The sequence below is a fragment of the Schistocerca cancellata genome, unplaced genomic scaffold (genome assembly GCF_023864275.1).
Source record: "Schistocerca cancellata isolate TAMUIC-IGC-003103 unplaced genomic scaffold, iqSchCanc2.1 HiC_scaffold_713, whole genome shotgun sequence".
Classification (NCBI taxonomy): domain Eukaryota; kingdom Metazoa; phylum Arthropoda; class Insecta; order Orthoptera; family Acrididae; genus Schistocerca; species Schistocerca cancellata.
The window spans coordinates 160,516-184,510 of NW_026046724.1; the positions used below are offsets into that span (position 1 = coordinate 160,516).

At 41.7% G+C, this 23,995-nt stretch overlaps 1 protein-coding gene across 1 annotated transcript in view; it reads right to left on the reverse strand.

Annotated features, from left to right (window-relative positions):
- The window catches only part of LOC126141457 (ATP-dependent DNA helicase DDX11-like), a gene marked incomplete at its 5' end in the record, with an annotated part of 63,974 nt that overhangs the window by 21,561 nt on the left and 18,418 nt on the right, over positions 1–23,995 (reverse strand). Inside the window, 4 exons of the mRNA XM_049915247.1 lie at positions 342–472; positions 10,708–10,828; positions 10,911–11,060; positions 11,141–11,351. Coding sequence (XP_049771204.1) covers positions 342–472; positions 10,708–10,828; positions 10,911–11,060; positions 11,141–11,351 — 613 coding nt within the window. The remainder of the gene's footprint in view (positions 1–341; positions 473–10,707; positions 10,829–10,910; positions 11,061–11,140; positions 11,352–23,995) is intronic.

Sequence of the window (23,995 nt, forward strand, 5' to 3'; positions counted from 1 at the left end):
TAACTTGTACCATAGATTGTAGAGGCATTTTATATTTTTGTGTCAGATATAAAAAAAAATCTGCAACAACTATTTATAAATTTTATCTTCATTTTCTTTTTTTTCGTGCTTTTGGCAAGATTAATCAAAAGCTAAGTAAATGACAATGTATGTCAATGTATCAATTACCCAAGCTATTTTTTTCTTTCTTTATACATAAAAATAACAGTAGTTTCTACACTTACAGGTAACATAGTGAGATGATACAGCTCTAAATACAAATTAAAATTTTTATTGTGATGTAAAACAACAGTATTAAATGAAATATTGTAAATAACCTGCAGAAAAAAATAAAGGCATACCTCATTAGTGTCAAGGTAAATCATTTTCTCTTGCATTTCAGGCGATTTGATGTTTGGGTAGGGCAGACCAACAACAATGACGCAGCGTCCCAAATCATCATTAAAATTCAGCCCTTCACTCAATTTTCCACCTGAAAGAGATCAACTATCATAAATAACGTATGTGAGACATCCTTTGAATCTTTCTAGATTTATCATCTGAAGAAACAAAGAGGTTTTAATGCCTGTTGGACAAGAAGTATATATGATATATAATGATCAGTATGTTCAGAATCACAGTGGTTCGCAAATGATCTCGATTACCTTGAGTTTCACATCTAATTTTTGTTTAGGCTATATCAATACACTGTAACGATATACATTTATTATGCCACAATCAGTTTCATTCCAAAGATCATCATCAGGTTACACGGCCAGCAGTCTTCATTAGAAATCCCCATAGAGGTGTACCCATATCACGACTTAGGTGTCTAGTAATCTTACGCAAAGTTAAAAGCAGATTCTCAAAAATTATAATCATACAAACAGTTCATTGCTGATCATACACTTATGCCAGGTGGTTGACATAGGGCTTCTATGACTGTCAGCGTCCAGAATTTGCCTTTAATTTTACGTAAGGAACCAGTTCTTAAGCTGTGACACTGGCACAGCTCTGGGGGAGATTTCTTATGAATGCTGTTGGCATTGTATCCTGACATTTCCTTTTCATGCAAAACTGATAGACACATCACAGACATGTGTAAATACAGTTGGGTTGGTTTATTACTCAATTTACAGTGGTTTGCACATCAGCCACCAGAAAAATACTCATTACCCATTACACAGGTAATTCCATGAAATAAGGTGATAAGTCTTTGAAACATCATTCCACAGTATTTGGGCAGGTACCTCTGATAGGTTTATATTTTTCAGAAAGGTACAATGAGATATTTGTATTTCAGTTTGAATTCATGTTAAACACAGTTTATGCAAATGAAGCGAGGAAGTTCCAGTTATAGTTCAAATAAATAAAACCACAAAATTCTCCCTCTCTCTCTCTCTCTGCGTGCGTGTGTGTGTGTGTGTGTGTGTGTGTGTGTGTGTGTGTGTGTGTGTGTGTGTGTGTGTGTGTGTGTGTGTGTGTGTGTGCCGCGCACGTGCCACTAGGGGGGGGGGGGTGTTTCACACTTCAGTTACCTCTAAATAACATCATAGTTCAAAAGCTCAACAAAATTTTCAATCTCGTTTATGTGCCTGTCAACCACCCAGCAGCTCAACTATGTGGTGAGTGGTTACTTTAATGCCTTCCATTATTTGATGGCAATAGTATGAGGATTTTACTTAGCATCTTACTATTACATCCTGAAATCATATTCTTGTCACTCGACACATTTTGTGTATTTGGTTTTTACTCTGCACAGTCCTTTAGACTAAAACACTGCCAAATAACTTACAAGAACTGTAATCAAAATGCTCTATGTTATGCCATTATATGAAGAAACTCATTCTTTTTCTGTAACTTATGTTGGCAAGCCTTGATAGCAGACATCATTGTATGCCTGAGATAAGGCTTATGTGACCTTGCATCAAGTACTGTACTCTTGCACTCTTGACAACAACAATTTTGACCATGAGTACAGCCATCTTGATAATTGCACATACAGTCAGTCAGTCCATGATAATGAAACAGAATCTTCCTTATTCCCATTCAAAAATTTAAATTCTTTTATATGTGAAATACATGAAGATTTATTTATGAGTAACAGGAGAAGTAAAAGGGGGTGGATCAAAATATGAAAACAGTGCGAGTAATGCAAGCATGCTACACCAGTCTGCAGGTTGGGTTGTTGTGTTTGACCACAAATGGCACCTGTGCAATGTCCTTAACACTTGTTTTTCCCTTTTTTAGGGTGGGGGAGTGCAGAACAGTGTTCTTTGTTTGAGTGCATTATGTAGGAGCTAAGTGAATTTGAATGTCAGCAGATTACTGCTGCTCGTATGGTGGGTGCTTCCATAACCATGGGAGTCAAAGTGTTTCGCGTTGCAAGATGCACTGTATCACATACTAACATCAACGTATTTTGTAGTGAACTGTATTTAGATGGAGAAAGCACGCCAAATGGTATATGTGTTTCATTAAGACCACTGTTGTTCTTTTATTTCAATAAAACAAAATACATTTGGTCACAAAAATACTCATTTCCTTGGAGTCACAAGACAGATTTAAAATACCTTCACTGATTTCAGAAATAACCTCAGAGAAAATTAGGTCTCTTGAAAGAAGTGTATTAGGCGGGGAAGAGTTGTATAAATCAACACTACAGGTGACTGCCAATAAAATGTTGGTTCTACTATGTTCGTTATTGTCAGTTATTACACACTGTGTTATGCCTACTATTTTAGTGGTATTGTATGTCTGCCTGCTTAGCTCAGCAGTAACGTGTTTGCCTACCATGCAGTGGGTCTGGGTTTGATTCCCAGCCTGGCTCGACATTTTCTCTGCTTGTGGACTGGGTGTTTTGTTGCCAGAATGTACTAGAATAAATAAACTGCCTATAAAATGCTACATTGTATAATGTAATTGCAGTGAGACAGTCGCAATTCCTGAAATCTATTGCCCGTGGCCTCTGGCCTGCCACGAAGCACCGCAATCCTGTGCCCAAGACAAAAATCTGCCGCATTACATCACACACAAACAGACCTAGCCTGTAGGCAGACTGGTGAGACTAAATACAACGGGCAGGGTCTACACACTGGTGGGAAATGACGGGCTTCAGATCAGCGTACTGATCCATTAGAGAAATGATCTGCAGTTTTGGCCTGTCGTGGAAGTCCACTCATGTGACCAGCTAATCACGAGTCACAGACAGTATGTTGATGAAATGAAACTGCAGTGAAGGGTAAACTGGCTGGGCTGATAGCAGGAAATTTAAAGGGGGGAGGAACTACATCTCATGGTGGAAACTCTTTTTTAGTGTGAGATCAGTGTCCAGTGGGAAACTCAGCCAGGCAAGTACTAAAGATGTTAAAAAAGTTCAAGATTCTCACAAAAGTAAAGTGAAAAATAATGTTAGTATATTTCAACAAAATATTGGGGGATTGAAGAATAAAACTGATGAGCTTCTGCTTTGTTTAGAAGATATAGAAACTGAGAATGTAATAGATGTACTATCCCTTTCTGAGCACCACATTGTCACTGATATGCAAAATGTTAGCATCAATGGGTACAAATTCGCTGCACATGTAAGTAGATATAATATGATGAGCGGAGGAGTTGCCATATATGTCAAAAGCTTCTACAGTGTAAAAAATATAGAAACTAAAAAATTTTGTGTAGAGCAACATATGGAAGCATGTGCCACTGAACTTAAACTAAATGATGGCACTTTCACTTTCATAATTGTAACAGTGTATAGGTCCCCCTCAGGGAATTTCCAGCTATTTCTAGAAAACTTGGATGCCTTGTTGTGCTATCTGTCAGACAGGGGGAAGCAAATTATCATTTGTGGGGATTTCAATGTTGATTCCCTGAAAGAGTGTAATAGGAAGAATGACCTTGTAGTATTACTCAGTTCTTTCAATTTGAGCTCAGTCATTGATTTTCCTACTCGGATAACAAAGAACAGCAGTAGATTGATAGATAATTTTTTTATAGACCAAGATAAGTTTAAGGACATAAATGCTTATCCTGTTGAGAATGGTCTTTCAGATCATGGTGCACAGCTAGTTACAGTACATGACATAGCTCCATGCAGTAGATCAAATCAGACTTTCAAAGCAGTGCGTTCAATTAACAATATAAATATTGCCAACTTTAGGGAAAGCCTACAGCAGCTAGACTGGGATGAAGTGTATAAGGAACCCGATGCAAACTTGAAATATAACTTATTTCATGATACATTTTTAAGGGTATTTGAAAATTGTTTTCCCAAGAAAATAGTTAAACATAATTCCAAGAAAACATATAAAATACCTTGGCTAACTAAAGGAATAAGAATTTCTTGCAACCGTAAAAGAGAACTGTATATAACAGCAAGAGGGAGTACTGACCCCGAAATTGTTCAATATTATAAAAACTATTGTGTGGTACTAAGAAAAGTTATTAAAAAGTCCAGAAGCATGTGTATCATGTCTGAGATCAGTAACTCTGATAATAAAATTAAAGCAATTTGGAATATTATTGAAAGTGAAACAGGGCAACCAAGAGCACAGGAAGACTTTAGTGCCATAAAACTGAATGACAAGTGTACTAACAAACAATCAGAAATTGAAAATATTTTCAATAATCATTTTTTAAATGTTGTGGAGAAAATAGGATCTACATCTTCACTAGAAGAGGCAAGGCTACTAATAGAAGAGGCCATACCTGTGCAGTTTGAAACAACTGTAATTCCACCAACCTCTCCCTCTGAAATCAGTAAAATAATAAACTCACTGAAAAGTAAAAGCTCTTACGGAATTGATGGCATTTCCAGCAAGGTACTTAAAGCTTGTTCCCCACAGATAAGTAGGATTCTCAGCCACATATGTAATAGCTCTTTGGAGCAGGGTGTTTTCTCCCCGATAGACTGAAATATGCCATTGTAAAACCATTGCATAAAAAGGGGGATACGTCAGATGTCAGCAACTACCGCCCAATCTCTCTTCTGACAGCTCTATCAAAAAATTTTGAGAAAGTAATGTATTCAAGAGTAGCCTCCCATATTTGTAAAAATAAAGTACTAAGAAAATGTCAGTTTGGTATTCAGAAAGGCTTTTCAACAGAAAATGCTATATATGCTTTCACTGATCAAATATTAAATGCTCTGAATAACCGGACATCACCCATTGGTATTTTTTGTGGTCTCTCGAAGGCCTTTGATTGTGTAAATCACGGAATTCTTTTAGATAAGCTAAATCATTATAGTTTGAGTGGGGCAGTGCACAAATGGTTTAATTCATACTTAACTGGAAGAATGCAGAAAGTTGAAATAAGTGGTTCATGTAATGGTAAAACAACAGCTGATTCCTCAAACTGGGGGCTATCAAGTACGGGGTCCCACAGGGTTCGGTCTTAGGTCTTTTACTGTTCTTGATATACATTAATGACTTACCATTCCACATTAATGAAGATGCAAAGTTAGTTCTTTTTGCTGATGATACAAGTATAGTAATAACATCCAAAAACCAAGAACTAAGTGATGTAATTGTAAATTATGTTTTTCACAAAATTATTGAGTGGTTCTCAGCAAACGGACTCTCTTTAAATTTTGATAAAACGCAGTATATACAGTTCCGTACAGTAAATGGCACAACTCCAGTAATAAATATAGACTTTGAACAGAAGTCTGTAGCTAAGGTAGAATTTTCAAAATTTTTAGGTGTGTCCATTGATGAGAGGTTAAACTGGAAGCAACACATTGATGGTCTGCTGAAACATCTGAGTTCAGCTACGTATGCTATTAGGGTTATTGCAAATTTTGGTGATAAGAATCTCAGTAAATTAGCTTACTATGCCTACTTTCATTCACTGCTTTCATATGGCATCATATTCTGGGTTAATTCATCGTTGAGTAGATAAGTATTCATTGCTCAAAAACGTGTAATCAGAATAATTGCTGGAGCCCACCCACGGTCATCCTGCAGACATCTATTTAACGATCTAGGGATCCTCACAGTATGTATATTCACTCATGAAATTTGTTGTTAATAATCCAACCCAGTTCAAAAGTAATAGTAGTGTGCATAGCTATAACACCAGGAGAAAGGATGATCTTCACTATGCAGGGTTAAATCTTACTTTGGCACAGAAAGGGGTAGATTATGCTGCCACAAAAGTCTTTGGTCACCTACCAAACAGCATCAAAAGCCTGACAGATAGCCAACTAACATTTAAAAATAAATTAAAAGAATTTCTAGATGACAACTCCTTCTACTCATTGACTGAATTTTTAGATATAAATTAGGGGAAAAAAACAAAAAACAAAAAAACTTAAACATTAGTGTCATGCAATATTTTGTGTAATGTAACATCTTGTACAGACATCTTTTATTAACCTCACACGTTCCACATCATTACGAAGTATCGTATTCATGATCTATGGAACAAGTATTAATCTAATCTAATCAAGCTTTGAAACAGATAACTTGTGAGAATCCTCTGAGAATAAATATTAATGAGGGTAGGTAGCAACTCACCATGAAAATGATCTCTGAGCCGCAGACGGGCATGTAGAAAAGACAATCACACTCTCACAACTAAATTTTCAGTCGCAGCCTTTATCAGAAAATGAGAGAACACACACTTTCACATAATCACTCAGACACAACTCATGCACAAACGATCACCACCTCCGGCCATTGCATCTACAGTCTTTGAGAATCAGATCCAAACATACCACTCCTCATGTCTCACTGCCTCTCGTCGGCAGCTGCTAGAGAGGCAATAAGTGGTGGCAGCACTGACTGCAAGTTGAGGGGAATGGTAGGAACGAGGGATTAGGGAAGCAGTGTACATACTCAGCTGCGTCCAGCCAGCGACGACGCATGACATCTCAGTAAACAAACCATTTCATCTACTGAGACAAAAATGAGATTTTCCTGTGTTTTTTCCCATTTTCCTGATTTTCCCTGACATGTTTTAAATTCCATGATATTCCCTGATTTCCAGAATTTGTGGCAACTATGATATCTCTATTATTCTCATAATGCAACTGATCACTGAAGAATAATTTAATTAGTGAATAAAGGTACTGTGAAGCTGTGGTTAGTATTCCCAATAAACAGATGTCTACAATGTGTTAAGGGCAAAAACTATATACACAATTCCACAAGCTTTCTTTTGTATGGTCAGCACTTTTTAGTTAAGTGAGGAGTTACCCATGGTGTTACCCCATAGGAAATCTGTGATTGATATTGTGTTACCTTATTGATGTCTACAACCCCACAGTTTGCAATTACTCTCATGGGGGAAAAAAAAATAAAGGCGGGGCTATAATACACATTTTTCAGTTTAACTTTTCAACATCCACACCCAAGAACCTCAATATTTTTGCTGTATTTATTATTTTTTATTATAAAAGGTGGCATACAAATAATGCAAGGAGTTAAGGTAGCTCTGTACCATATAGTTGCATCATTGAGATGTCAACAGTCACTTTAACTAGACTGAAAATGCTACTGAGCTTTGGACAATGACCAACAGAGCTAATACAACACAAACATATGCTCGGCTACATTGTCCCAGCATTTCAGGCTGACTGAGGTGTGGGTTGTGTCAAGTGGAGTGGCTGAGAGGAGAAAGAAATTGAGAGGAAGAGGAGGAAGGGTTAAGAGAATGGGGAGCTGACAGCCAGGAGGCAATGAGACAGATATATGGCACCGCCAAGCCTCCAATGGTGCATGCAGGGGGATTCGTTATAAAGGGCACAGGAGGACATGTTTTAAGGAAGAATTCCCTCTATGGAATTCAGAGAAGTTGGTGTTGTGTGGAAGGATCCAAATGGCACAGGTTGTGAAGCAGACATTGAAATCGAGCATTTTGTGCTTCGCAGGTCACCTGTGAAAGCAGTCAAGTTGTATACAACCCCAGCTCTATCTTTTGCATGGCCTATAGCATTGCCATGACAAACACCCAATGGCTGCTTCACAACCCGTGCTCTTTGGATCTGCCAACCCCTCTTTAAAAATTAAAAATAAATAAAAAACACCTACCCTTTCTTAATTACATTTATGCAAACTGTCTTTTCAATGCATCCTTTGATAACACAACTCTCCAGGCCTCAGTCACAAATAGTTCTTCTCCAACAACCACCCCCAGTCCTGTTCTCTTGCTACCCACTACTCTACATTAATCTACAGTCACAATTTTCCTCTTCCGCTAAATAACATGCAGTTACTTTCAGTCCTTGAATTTTCAAGTTGAAAGATTGCACATTTGTGTAATTAAATAACTTAAGATATTCACTATTTCCCTTGTTGTTGCTTCTTCGCTTGCCTTCAAATTAATGCTTGTATCATCTGCAAAACTGACTAATTCTACCTACAAGTTCAAATAAAATGCTCAGTTATTATGCCTTTCACAATTTGAAGGAGATTCAAATATGTCATACTTTCTATTACTGCACCGGTTCATTTTTTGCCCTTAAGCAAGCAGTTTTTTGGCTTGACATTGATTAATAGAGATGCTGCATGTCCTCCTGAGGGATATTATCCAAATTCTATGCAATTAGTGCATTCGATCATTAAAATCCCAAGCTGGTTGGAGAGTCCTGCCCACAATGCCTTAATGCCCCAAATTTTCTCAACTTGGGCAGGGGGGAAAATCTGGTGCTCTTGCTGGCCAAGGTAGGGTTTGTAATGCACAAAGACAAGCAGTAGAAACTCTTGCCCTGTGCAAGTGGGCATTATCTTGCTGAAATGTAAGCTCAGCATAGCTTGCCATGAAGGGTAATAAAACAGGGTGTAGAATATCAACATACTGCTGTGCTGTAAGGGTGTTGTGGATGACAAAAAAAGGGGTCCTCCTATGAAAACAAATGGCGCCCCGGACAACCACAACTGGTTGTCGGCCGTATGGCAAGCGACAGTCAGGTTGGTATGCCACCACTGCCCGGGGTGTCTCCAGACACATGCTCAGCCTGGAATCTCATTGATTGGAGTAGAATTGTGTTGACTGATGAGTCCTGCTTCATATTGAACCCTGATGACCAGCGAAGGATCAAAAACTCAATCCCACGGAAAAACAGGCAGAAACTTGGAATAAATTAATAAAATGTTAGCTGCAAAGCCTGCTTTTTTCATTTATTTTAGCTCCAGTTCTTTAATTTCTCTACCTATTTTCCATGTTACCATTCTTATTTCATGTTTCCCAAGCAACACTGAACTTTTATTTAATGTTTGTGTGTGAGTCATTGTAATCTTCTTCTGTAAAATTGGAATTCCAATGAAGATTTTTCTTTTAATTTTTTATTGAGACGCAGTTCTGATACAACAGTTCTATAACAGAACCCTGGTTTGCACGTGGCGCATCTTCCTGTAATTAGAGGTTATTTTTAGTTCAAAATACGCGATGTGCTGCAGCCATTTAACTTACACAAACATTCTTACCAGACAACATAAACACCTTCTCTTTTGTCTTCATTTTGATTGTCATCAACAAAGAGAACAATATTTTTATTTGAAGTTCCAACTGTCACTTTGTTTACTGACGTTGTGAATGAAATGCAATCTTCAATGTTATTTAAATCTGTATTATTTTATTTTACTTTTATTTTACACGTCTAGTTTCGTAGGACCAAATTGAGGAGCAAATCTCAGGAAATTACAACATAAACATAACAGCAGATAAAATAAAACGTTTATGAACCCAAACAATGAAAAGCCATAAGTTTATGTAAATGCAATCAACAATATAACACAGGAATCAGCTTAATTTTTCAAGGGACTCCTCAACAGAATAGGGGGAGTTACCTGGAAGAAGTATTGAACTAGAATGTAACAAATAATATTATAAACTACCTATTGCACAAAAAATTTATGAAAATAAATTTATCAGAGTGTATTAAAATGTATACACCATGCATATAACTTGGAGATGAAAATCTGCATTGTCATTGTATGGGTTGGAAACAAGAATATATTGTGGCTGACAGAATTACAGATTCCAGTTTTATGTATTTCAACATTAAAAAGTTTTGACACTGTTTTGCTCCAGTCTACACAGCACATGTAAATACAGAGAGATAAAATGTAATAATTGTAAAGTGCATCTTAAAATTATACCTTGTCATGAATGAATGCTTTCTTGTTCTTTTTCAAAATAATCTTACATTTTCAAATATTTCCAGTCTATTTGTCCTGTGAATTAAAATCAACAGCAACTCCTTTCTGTGCTTTCCTTTACAATGTTGACTTTGTACCTGCGATCGAAGTGTGATAATCGAGTTGACAGCTGATTTTAGTGGAGTTACCATGCATGTGTCGTGCTAATTTAGATCAACAGTGAATGTCCTTTGGGGGATCAAGATTTGTGTTGTACAATACAGTGGAGACCTTAATAGAGTTCAGTTCCTGAACTAAGGTCAAAATTGGCCTCTCAGTCAGTAATCTTTATACAATCAGCTTTTAATGTCATAGTGGCAAGTTGGTTATTCAAAGGACAGACTTTAAAAATTGTCCACAATCACCACAGAGCAAGGCCGCAGTTGCCAACTACACAACTATTTTCCAATAAACATTCAGAAAATAAGCACACCACAAATTGCACATATACAGATAATTTGCTTGTTCAATAAATTTATATTTGGCAAACACCAACCAATTAAAGCTACAAAAGACATAGAATTCCAGCAGTCATTGCCACACGGTCAAAAAACATTTAAAGCACTGCTCTATGCTAAGTACTTACCAACAACACTTAACATCAGTGCTCCTCCCCTGCCACCACCTGTGGAAGCTTTTTTTATGCAGAGTGCGTAGTCATCTAGAACTTTATCTATAGCACCAGAAGTCTTGGGCTCACGAAACACCTAAGTCAGGACATAATTCTTTACTATTTTTCGTTCAGCTAATAACAATATTCATACTAAACAAACAGTATGCAGCACATACCTGTTTCCGCTGCTGTATTTTTTCAATAAACCCATTTTCTTTCAGAAATGCATATATTTTGCTTTCATAATCATAAGAGGGAAAAAAGCAGACAACACCTGCTGGAACTATATTGCAAACATTCACAAGAATACGGCCAAGATCCTGCATCTGATGGAAAAAAGAGTAAGGTTAAGTGTAAAGAAAGTTACACCACTTAGACGAGCAATGGAAACACTCAAATTACTGACCAGATTATGCTTCTCACGATGCTGATAGGAAAAGTCCAGCTCAGCACCGGATGGTCCACAAGTCACAGCTATAGGCAAAATAGATTCTTGTGGGATTATGTGACCACAAGAAAACTGCATCACTCGTTCTGGAGAACCACCTGCTGCCAGAAATAGGCGGTTCCTGAATTCAGAAATAGGCTGCATTGTGCCCCCTGCGACTATTACACACCTAGAATTAACAACAGTGGGTGTGTGTTTTTATAAATTCATTCATTCTTTATGTTTACACTTCCCATATTATTTTCAAACCAAATTCAAACTTTTCAAAATGTTGCATAAAATATCTAGGACAACTGAGTAAAATTCAGGATATGACTGAATTTTCATACACACAGATATATTGTGTCAAACTAGAGTATAACCTTGAGCTTTTCATGATGAACAATGGTGGTGGTTGTGACTTAGGTTATTGCTGAAAGCTTAAGGTTTCATTCTGATTTGGTGCAGCAAAAAAGATCAAGAAACCTTCATACCAGGATGTCACCTTGAGAAACTGCATTCTCACGATACAAATATATTACAAATTCATTTCAGCAAAATACGATACTAATAAGTTTACTGGGCATTCGATTAGGATATCAACAAAAATATTGCAAGTTTTGAAGATGGAGAAAACAAAGAAAATTAAGTTTTAATACCCCATCGGCAACAAAGCCGTTAGACACAGAGCACATGCTCGGATTGGAGAAGGAGCTGGTGGCATGGTTTTGAAGAGAACTAAGCCCCAGTGTGGAATTTAAGAAAACAATAGAAAAAATGAATGTGGATATTTGGACAGCAATTTGGACCTCAATCCTCCTGAATCCACAGAATAAATAAGAGCTTCTGAGCAAATTTCAGAGATATGAAGAAACTGACCTACATGGCAAAGAAAAACGTTAAGTCCCCAAGGGGCCCCATAACGCGCCTAACGTTGGAGCTCACAATTACCAATAATGCCACCCTCTGCAACTGCCCGGATCTTGCAGGCTGAGTGGTTTCCTCTGTAAGAAGACAGGCGACAACATCTGGCTTAGCAACAGTGTCGGCCACAGACAGTGTCGCAGAATAGTAAAGAGTTGGAAATGTGGAATATTGTCAAAGTTTCGTTGCCTATGCCGAGAGCCAGAGGCAGTAGGAGGTAGGAGGATTGCACATATATTGGAATGTGTCATTACGCAGGGGCAATGGCCTGGTTACACACAGCAGGCAAGGGAGAATTGCTTAGCAAGCGGGTTTGTGTTAGACGGAGACTTTCGTAGAGTGCAAGACAGAGGTATAGCATCAGCTGTACTGCATTTCACAACTTCACGTAAGTCTGCCACAACAACACGTAACTCTGTCGCAAGAACACCTAAGGGGCGAGTACGACACATGAATCAGCAGTATAAGTGGAACGAATGCGGTCATTACAAACGAGCATGACGTCAGGACATCGCTCGTGCTTCTTTTAAATACGCCAGCTTTGATAGCAACAAGCCACTCACACTCGCAGTTAGACTTGCAGTTAGATGTGTACTGGATCGCTGCGTAGCGCTCAGCTCGGTGAGCGACATGTTAATCTTTATTAAGGAGATGTTGCAGTAAGGGCAGCCCATTCGGCAGCAGACGTGAGGGGACAGTACCAGCTCTGGTCCTCTCTGCTGCCGCTGTCAATCGTCGACCCAGGATTAGCAGAAATCGCGGCAGACTCACTCGCCACCAATGCCAACCACATCAGTGAGCTTCTACAGCCATTTCCTAGCATCCTGACAACTGGAGAGGTCACCGCTCGGCCATCCAGTCCACAGTAGGCGACCGGGACCACTGGGGCGCCTACAGATTTAGTGTCAGAAGTCCTCGCGCCCACTGCCTACAGATTTGGTGTAGTGGTAAGTGCACAAGGCGATTTTTGTAATAAGTATGGATGCACGTTCTTTGTTGGGAGTGCACTATGTGAGACCTGCGGAAACAGCAGATTTATCTGAGTTTAACGGAAACAGTTGTGAAACATACTTGGTACCAGTCAGATGTACTGTGTGTAATTTAACGGGGCATGGGGAGCCATGCACAAAGTTTGTACCAGTAGAATGTTCAATTTGTAGACAGCTTGGTCATGCAGCGCACAATTATAGAGTGTCACTGGGCAATAACAAGGCGGAAGGATTAATTTTGTTTAGTTCTGCATTGTGAGTCTTGTTTGTCTTCTTGTGTGTAGTACTCAACTGTGACAAAGGAGTTGAGTAGCTAGTGTAGTTATTGTTCTGAGGAGTAAATTCAGTATAGAGTGAGTTGTTGGTTATTTGCACAAATCATGCCGAAAACTAGATCCGTTAGTACTGAAGTGAGTATAGCTGCTCTGACGGAGCAAGTCTCAAAATTGTTAGAAGAGAATGCGCACCATAAGTTACGTCATGTAGAATTAATGACGCAAATGGAGACCTTGCGTTCGGCGCAAGAGTCGCAAACGGAGATCTTGCTGGCCAGGGTAGTTGACTTACACCTTCTAGAGCACGTTGGGTGGCACGGGATACACGCGGACATGCATTGTCCTGTTGGAACAGCAAGTTCCCTTGCCGGTCTAGGAATGGTAGAACGATGGGTTCGATGACGGTTTGGATGTACCGTGCACTATTCAGTGTCCCCTCGACGATCACCAGTGGTGTACGGCCAGTGTAGGAGATCGCTCCCCACACCATGATGCCGGGTGTTGGCCCCGTGTGCCTCGGTCGTATGCAGTCCTGATTGTGGCGCTCACCTGCACGGCGCCAAACACGCATACGACCATCATTGGCACCAAGGCAGAAGCGACTGTCATCGCTGAAGACGACACGTCTCCATTCGTCCCTCCATTCACGCCTGTCGCGACACCACTGGAGGCGGGCTGCACGATGTTGGGGCGTGAGCGGAAGACGGCCTAACGGTGTGCGGGACCGTAGCCCAGCTTCATGGAGACGGTTGCGGTTGGTCCTCGCCGATACCCCAGGAGCAACAGTGTCCCTAATTTGCTGGGAAGTGGCGGTGCGGTCCCCTACGGCACTGTGTAGGATCCTACGGTCTTGGCGTGCATCCGTGCGTCACTGCGGTCCGGTCCCAGGTCGACGGGCACGTGCACCTTCCGCCGACCACTGGCGACAACATCGATGTACTGTGGAGACCTCACGCCCCACGTGTTGAGCAATTCGGCGGTACGTCCACCCGGCCTCCCGCATGCCCACTATACGCCCTCGCTCAAAGTCCGTCAACTGCACATACGGTTCACGTCCACGCTGTCGCGGCATGCTACCAGTGTTAAAGACTGCGATGGAGCTCCGTATGCCATGGCAAACTGGCTGACACTGACGGCGGCGGTGCACAAATGCTGCGCAGCTAGCACCATTCGACGGCCAACACCGCGGTTCCTGGTGTGTCCGCTGTGCCGTGCGTGTGATCATTGCTTGTACAGCCCTCTCGCAGTGTCCGGAGCAAGTATGGTGGGTCTGACACACCAGTGTCAATGTGTTCTTTTTTCCATTTCCAGGAGTGTATTTAAACTGGAGAGCTTTCCTGAATTTAGAATCCTGGTCAATTTCAAAGTAAGGATTTGGGTTTACGACTCAACCTATTTCCATATATTCGGTTTTCTCTTGGTTAGTCAAAAGCCCCACTGTGCCTGAAAGATCTGTACATGTCGTCTTCAGTTTCGCTCAGCAACACTATATGATGTGCATATACCAGGAGTTTTACTTCACTGTGTTGGAATTTGAGACCATTGTATAGAGTGAGTGCAAGTCAGTAGCAATGTCCAACCTTGCAATATATCCTTCAGTAGCTAACCTGATCACGCCTTTCTCGGGTAAAACAACGGAAGATGCCACAGAGTTCATTAACAATGTTTTGGCAACAGCTGCAATGAGCAATTGGTCGGACGTAACTACGTTACGTATGGCAAATTTGCGACTTGCAGGGGAAGCTAAGACGTTCGTGATGTATCATGAGACACTTAGTAAGGCGAGCATGTTTGAAGAATTGGCAGATGGGTTACGACAAAGATATCGTAAGCAGAATAGTGCAAGATTTTTTAGGGAGAAGTTAGGTAATTTGACACAGACGGTCAATGAGACAGTGGAGTCTTTTTCAGGTAATAACGGAAAATTAATTCACAGACCTATGAATTATCGGGTAATCCTGATGCGGATCGTGTGTTACTACGAGAGGCAGAAAACAGAGCCCTCGATGTATTCCTCAGGGGAATTCCTGCAGAATTTTCTCGTAGGGTTAGGATGGAGAATCCTGGAGACTTAGCTGTAGCACTGCGTATTGCAATGCATCTGCAGGAGATAGACATTGCAACAAGGGTTCGCAATGATAAACGCATCTTTGCATCGGAGAGGAATTGTTACCGTTGTGGGAGGAAAGGTCACGTGAAGGCTCAATGCAGACAGCCGCAGTGCTATGCTTGTAAAAGCTACGGTCACAAGGCAAATGAGTGTTGTAGTAAGCAGAATGGTAACGGGAATAAACAGGAAAAAGCGTTAAACGGGAACGGGAGTGTTTCGTCCGTCGGAAGACATTGCCGGTAAGCAGAAGTAGGGTGGAAACTAGTACAGAGACGGATTGTTTCTTGATGGGTGTTGTAAGGAATAACAGATGTAAGTTTTTGATTGATACAGGGGCACATGTATCTGTTGCTAGTCTAGACCTCGTGGGTAGGAGAAGACTAGGTACTCCTAGGTATAGATTACGTGGAGTAGGGAATAATGAGTTGCAATCATTGGGTACAACACAGCTCGTTTTTAAGATTGGAACTGTAGAGTTCGGAGAGCAAATAGAAGTGTTGCAAACTGTGGGACAAGGATATTCTGCGATTCTCGGACTGGACTTCCTCGATAAACACCATGCCAAAATTAATCTTTCACAGCGTACAATTGAACTTAGTGGAAACTTGTTTTCAATGGGTACAACAGCTGTAAATGTTTCTACTTCGTGAGGTGCATCTGTTGGTAATATGTCACCAATTGAACCGCGTACAAGGGCATTAAAGATGATTACGCATGTTGAAGTGCCTTCGGGTACAGGGAAGTTAGTTTGGTTGTCAGTAGGTACCGATGTACCACAGCAGAGACTATGTGTGGTGGAGCCACTGCAGAGCAATGAAGCATTGGATGAAATGCATTGTTTTATTAGGAGGAGCGTTGCGCGTGTAATGGATATAAATGGGGAACTGATGATTCCGGCAAGTGTAGATAATTTTGGGGCAGATGAAGTGGATCTCCCAAAGGATTTAGTGGTAGCGACTTTGGAAATACTCGACAATGAGGATATAGGTGAATCCCAAGGTGATTATAACATCAAGCAAACCGTCAAGGCATCTGTACTACATGATAAGATTCGTCATTTGGAGAATGGTGATCGGAAAGCTATGCAAGTTTTGTTATTAGAGTATTTAGATTTGTTTAATTCGTAAGGTCCATTATCAGCAACTCCTATTACACAGCACCGTATACCGACTGGCGATAGTCCGCCGGTCTATAGAAAACCATACAGGATAGCGAAACACCTACAACCACTAGTGGAAGAATTTATTAATCAACAGCTAAGGGGCGGTATTATAGAGGACAGTGAAAGCCCGTGGTCTGCCAACATAGTGGTAGTTCCTAAGAAGTCATTGAACGGTACTAAAAAGTATAGATTTTGTTGTGACTATCGTTTTTTGAATGCACGAACTGTAAGAGATGCGTATCCAATTCCGAACATCATGGAAACATTGGAAAACCTAGGTCGGTGTAAATATTTTTCGACACTACATCTAAAGAGTGGGTACCATCAGATAGAAGTAAGTCCCGAGGATAGACCGAAGACGGCCTTTACAACAAGCCTTGGTCACTTTCAGTTTCGCAGAATGCCATTTAGGTTGAAAAACGCTCCTGCTACTTTCCAGCGTCTGTTAGATGGTGTGCTTCAGGGACTGAAACCTAAGATTGCTATGGCATACCTCGATGATATTGTTACTTTTCTGCATAATATAGAAGAGCATGGGGAACGACTGAACGAAATATTTAGTAGGCTAAGAGCGGCAAATCTTACGCTTAATGTCGAGAAATGTCAGTCTGCTCAGACGTAAGTGACTTATCTTGGGCACATTATCAGTCAGGATGGGGTAAGAATGGATCCTCGTCTAACGTCGGCCGTGCGTGATTTTCCAGTACCACAGACCACTAAACAAATTCAGCAATATGTCGCTTTATGTAATTACTACAGACGATATGTAAAGAGGTTCGCGGAAATCGCACATCCATTAACGAGATGGTTAAAGAAAGGTGTTAAGTTTGAATGGACAGCACAGTGTCAGGAGGCATTCGAGAAGCTCAAACAGATACTAACATCAGACCCAGTGTTGATACTTCCTGATTTCGAGCAAGAGTTCATACTATCTTGTGATGCTAGTAACATTGCTGTAGGTTGTATTCTTTCTCAGAGGGTTAATGGACAGGAACATACAGTGGCTTATGCTTCCAGGCAACTGAATAAGGCAGAGAAGAATTATTCAACTACAGAGAAAGAAATGTTAGCAGTGATTTACGGTATCTTGTATTTTCGCTGTTATTTATATGGGCGTAAGTTCAAGGTGATTACAGATCACGCACCATTGAAGTGGTTGTTGGGGTTGAAAGATCCTTCAAGTTGTTTAACGAGATGTGCACTGAAACTAAGGGACTTTGACTGCGAGGTAATTCACAAACAAGGGGTAAAACATACGAATGCAGATGCGCTTACTTGAAAAATAGCAGCTGTACAAGTTGTGGGCATAAGTGAGAAGGAGTGGATAAAGGCGCAAGCCACTGACAGAGAGTGTCAATTGTTCCGAACGCAACCGCAGGTTGAAATACAGGATGGGTTGCTTTGCAGGAAGACGAAGTGCGGACTACGCGTCGGAGTCGCTGAGGGAAGTGTTGAAACAAGCGCACGACCATGTATTGTCGGGTCACGGTGGTAAAAGAATGACTGATGGACAAGTAGCTGAAAGGTTTTGGTGGAAGACACGTCGCAATGATGTAGAGCAGTATGTGCAAAATTGTATACCGTGTGCGCAGAGAGCAGATGTAAGTCATCAGAAAATTCAGTTACAGAGACTACCTGAAACTGTTCGTCTGTTCGCATTCATTGGATTAGACGTAATCGGAGCATTTAACAAGACCCCAGCGGGTAATCGATACGTCTTAACAATATTAGATCATTTTTCCCGATACCTGGTAATGGTAGCTATTCCAGATCAGAAGGCAAGCACTGTTGCTCAAGCCTTAGTAAATAACTGGTTGCTGAAGTATGGTGTGCCTGATACTATAATTACAGATCAGGGTAGTAACTTTATGTCGGAGCTGATGAAGCAGTTATGCCGTTTATTGAAAGTTAAGAAATTGCGGTCAAGCCCATTTCATCCTCAGTCGAATTGACGAACAGAACGGGTTCATAGGACGTTAGTTAAGATGATTAGTCATTGCGTAAATTCAGAACACACGGATTGGGACTTGTATTTAAATCTGTTGACAAGCACATATAACGCGAAAGTTCATACAGGAACGGGGCTCTCTCCGTATGAGGTAATTTATGGTCAGAAAATGCCATCACCATTTGATGTGCTCAAACCTCAGGTAGGTTCACAGGATGAGTCAGTGAAGAAATTCGCCAAGAAATTGAGAGAGATTTGGCAAAGGGTACGGCGTGCTAATACTAAAGCTTTGGAGAAACAAGAGAGTATTGGACAAAGAACAGGTAAACTGCCGCAATACAGAATTGGTCAATGGGTATTGTTGGCTAATCCTTATGTTCCGAAGGGTAAAACGAAGAAGTTTTTGATGAAATATTCTAGACCGTATCAGGTAAATGAAATAGTGTCTCCAGTGAACGTAAAGTTGCAGTTACCAACCAAGTCGTCAGTAGTTCATGTGAGTAGGATTAAGTCGTTTAAGGGCGCAGTGGATGCGTTACCACAGATTCCTCTAGCAGTAACAAAGGGTGTGAGGGTACCGAGGCTAAAAGAACAGCAGAGGAACGTTCCTTACACACTTAGGTCTAGGGGTAAGTAGATTAAGCATCCTCGGGGAGGAACATGTCGTATTTATTGTTATGAGGTAATAGGGTATGTGTAGTATTTACTTGTCATTGTGTGTTTTAGACGTGGTAAGGAAGGGAGAGATTGACATGACTTCCTTTTCCTTCAGGTGCCATGCCAGGATGTGGCCCGGGAAACTTTTCGTCAGTCTGGTGCTGCTACACTGTTGCAGAGAAGAGGTGGTGCAGGTGCAGCCACTAGATAAGGGAATTTTGTTTGCAAGACAATTAGATGTGGTATTGTCAAGCCGCAGGTGGACAATTGTGTTCACGTATAATATATGGGAAGTGAGGAATGATGTACGGACACTACAGAATAGGTTTACAGCACTACAGGCGGCCACGGAGAAGGAGGGGTTTTTCAAGACATACGGAACGAGTATCAGGAATTGAAGCTCTCATACGAAAAGCTGAGAAGGCAGCTGCAACAAGTAACAGAAGTGGTCCCGCAAATGCTCGTTCGCAGCAAACGAGGATGGTTGGATGCAGGGGGAAAATTGTTGAAAACAGTGTTTGGAACCGCAGACAAGGAAGATATAAGGAGCTTAAATAGTACGGTGGGTGAGGTGCAGGAGTTGGCAGAGGAAACAAAGTGGAAAGTGGATTGGCACACGACACGTATAGATAACATGGAGCAGGGGATATTGAATGTCACTAGAACAGTGCGGGAGTTGATGTCAGACCTGGAACGGTATGCAGCAAATACCAGGAAAGTGTTGAATGAGGATATAGAGGCTATACAGGCGATATTGAGCCGAATAGACGGGAAAATACAAGTAGCAGCTTTATTGAGGGCATTAGCAGACAGGGTGGATGATGCGCGTGTCGAATTGGAAGATGTTGCTGAAAGCGCAGAAAGAATTCTCGGAAGGAGTGCATCATGTCGTGCCTCCGGTGAAGCGGAATTTACCGTTATTCTATCGCATGTCTAAAGTGAGAGTAATTACGGATCAGGCGAGTATACACGTAGAAGTGCAATTACGAGTGATAGGTATCAATTCGCGGTACCAGTGTTATACAGTACACCCGTATCCAATTAGATGGGGTGCACTTGGGAAGTGGGTGCAAGTGCAAACTCGAGAAGTGTTGTTAGTGTCCAGACAGAGGAGTGCTCATGTGGTAATGTCTATGGAAGATTTGACAGACTGTTTCAGGGGAAGTGTGTTTATTTGTCCAGCAAAGGTGGTGGCAACCCACAATCATTCGTGTGAGATGCAATTGTTCTTGGGGAATATGGGAACTTAGAATGCCAAAAGAAGGTGTTACTTCCGAGACCGAAATTTCAGAAAATTGGGGAACATTGGATTTACTCTGTATTCGAACTAGAAACCGTAGTTGCCACTTGTTACAGAAATGGTAGATTCATATAGCAAAGCTTGAATTGCAGGGCAGCGGGTTATTGATTAATAGCACTAGATGTGAAATAGTGGGGAAACATTTTCATCTACCAGCTACTTTCACAGGTACAACAATGATTAACGTCACACAGTCTATCTTGTATTATCCAGAGGAACCACCACACATATTGCCTCGCCAGAACCTAACGTTTATTAACGAGTCCTTGGATCCCACATTGCTACAATCTTCAGATAGCCTGATTATCTCAGAAAAATAGCAGATCTCAGTTAATCAACTACTGCAGCATGTGCAGCAATATCGGGAGAAACATAAGCAAAACACAATTATATTTGGTGTGTCAACAACTAGCATGATCTTAATTCTAGTGTTTATTTGTGCAACTTACTTTTGTATACGGAAAAATATGTCTCGTTCTGAAATAACAACCGTACATCAAATACCTATGGGATGGATCGGCAATAGTGGAATGTAATATAAATAGATATACATAGATAACCGATGGTAAGATTGGAATCAGTATTAAGTGTAAATAGATTATTAGCGGATAAGAAAAGTTCGACAGTGTTGAATGAGTAGTTGTAAGATACCTGTAGAGTATAAGGAAACATGGCGTGCACAACCAGTAAGTCCAGAATTATAAACTTTGGAACAAATTTTCTTAAAGGAGGGGGATGTGTAGTGTCACGGAATAGTAAAGAGTTGGGAACGTGGAATATTGTGAAAGTTTCGTTGCCTATGCCGAGAGCCAGAGGCAGTAGGTTAGCCAAGAGGTGAGAGTATTGCACATATATCGGAATGTGTAATCACGCAGGGGCAATGGCCTGGTTACGCACAACAGGCGAGAGAGAATTGCTTAGCAAGCGGGTTTGTGTTAGACGGAGACTTTCGTAGAGTGCAAGACAGAGATAAAGCGTCAGCTGTACTGCATTTCACAACTTCGCGTAAGTCTGCCACAACAACACGTAACTCTGTCACAAGAACACCTAAGGGGCGAGTACGACACATGAATCAGCAGTATAAGTGGAACGAATGTGGTCATTAAATACGAGCATGACGTCAGGACGTCGCTCGTGCTTCCTTTAAATACGCCAGCTTTGATAGCAACAAGGCAGTCACACTCGCAGTTAGACTTGCAGTTAGATGTGTACTGGATCGCTGCGTAGTGCTCAGCTCAGTGAGCGACATGTTAATCTTTATTAAGGAGATGTTGCAGTAAGGGCAGCCCATCCGGCAGCAGACGTGAGGGGACAGTACCAGCTCTGGTCCTCTCTGCTGCCGCTGTCAATCGTCGACCCAGGATTAGCAGACATCGTGGCAGACTCGCTCGCCACCGGGGCCTAGGCCCTGTGCATCCGCCGTCACATCCGGGTAAGCCGACTAACGCTGGGGGACTGCAGCCCGTTCTGCCCGTCCACCGCGGACGAGCCACCAGGAGGAGCAGGGAAGAAGACAGTACGGGATAGAGTACACTCCACACTACGAGAACGCTTCTGGTGCCGACAGTGCCGGGGACTCCAACCCGGAGCCTCTAAGCACAGTGGCTTGTTGTCCGCAGCCGAGCCGGCCGGCCAGCCAGCAGGGCGCCACCAGCCACGTGCGGCCGAAGTAAGGACATTCCTCCGCTACGTCACAGCACGCGGTGCTGCGCTAGCAAGACTGTGCGGCCCAGATCTGGTGTCATCGCTACGAGTCAGCGAGGACTCGGGGAAGGCCGTTGATATCACCAAGCCACATTGTACTAGGCAGGAATAAAGGTGTTATGAATTAATAATGTTTCTTTGGCGTTTCTGACGCTTCTACAGCCATTTCCTAGCATCCTGACAACTGGAGAGGTCACCGCTCGGCCATTCAATCCACCGTAGGCGACCGGGACACTGGGGCGCCTACACAGAGCATATGCTCGGATTGGAGAAGGAGCTGGTGACATGGTTTTGAAGAGAACTAAGCCCCAGTGTGGAATTTAAGAAAACAATAGAAAAAATGAATGTGGATATTTGGACAGCAATTTGGACCTCAATCCTCCTGAATCCACAGAATAAATAAGAGCTTCTGAGCAAATTTCAGAGATATGAAGAAACTGACGTACATGTCAAAGAAAAACTTAAGTCCCCAAGGGGCCCCATAACGCGCCTAACGTTGGAGCTCCCAATTACCAATAATCCCACCCTCTGCAATTGCCCGGATCTTGCAGGCTGAGTGGTTTCCTCTGTAACAGGACAGGCGACAACATCTGGCTTAGCGACAGTGTCAGCCACAGACAGCACCTGGAACCTGTTTGTCAGACAAACCGGGCAGGCCTTACGTGTGGTCACCTGGGAAGTCTTTCGCCACCTGCTTTGCCTCGGGGCAACCTCCCACTCGACCACAGGTGAGGTGTCAGCCTGAGTGCCAGCAGTAACTGGGTTGGAAAATGGTGAGGACCGATCGCAAGACTCTGACGTGCTGGACGTCCGTTGGATCCCCACGGCCGGCCCACAATAGTGGTGCCCATTCACTGCAGCCTCAAGCTGTGTAACCGAAGCCATCACAGCCTCAAGCTGAGAGTGAAGTGCCACCAACTCGGCTCGCATCCACACACAACAATCGCAGTCCCTGTCCATACTACGGGCCATGGAAAACTAAACTATGCAGATAAACGGACTATCGGCATGTGCTGCGCAACTCTACTGCAGACCCTGACGAAAATGCACAAATTGTGTCTAGTAATACGCAGATTTTCAAAAACCTATCTACCGAAGCACTCAGGTGAAACTAAATAATTTGTCCCTGATTATTGTATATAAATGATCCAGTAGTAATAATCGGAAGCTGTTCGCAGATGATGCAGTTGTCTGTAAGAAAGTAGTAATGCCAGAAGACAAAATCGATTTGCAGAATGACCTACAGAGGATTCATGAATGGTGCAGGCTCTGGCAGCTGGTCTTGCATGTAAATAAAGTTAACAGATTGTGCATACATAGAAAAAGGAATCTGCTACTGTGAAATACACTATTGATGATGAATTCCTAAAAATAGTATCTACTGTAAAATACCTGGGAGCAGCTATCCGTGGCAACCTTAAGTGGAAGGACCACATGAAAAAACAAAAGGAAAAGAGGATGCCAGACCGAGGTTCACTGGAAGAATATGAAGGAAATGTGACAGGTTCATGAGAGAAGTGGCTTACAAGGCATTGATTTGAATGATTCTTAAATATTGTTCATCAATCGAAGTTCCTTACCAAGTAGGACTGATCAAAGAGAGAGAAGATCCAACAAAGAGCAGCGCATTTCATCACGGGATCGTTTAGTCAGTGTGGGAGCATTACAGAGGTGCTCAACAAACTCCAGTGGCAGAAAGGGCCCACTGTTGGTAGGATGTCTTTGCGTTCTCTTGAGTTTTGAATGGACAGGCAGCCAATTATAG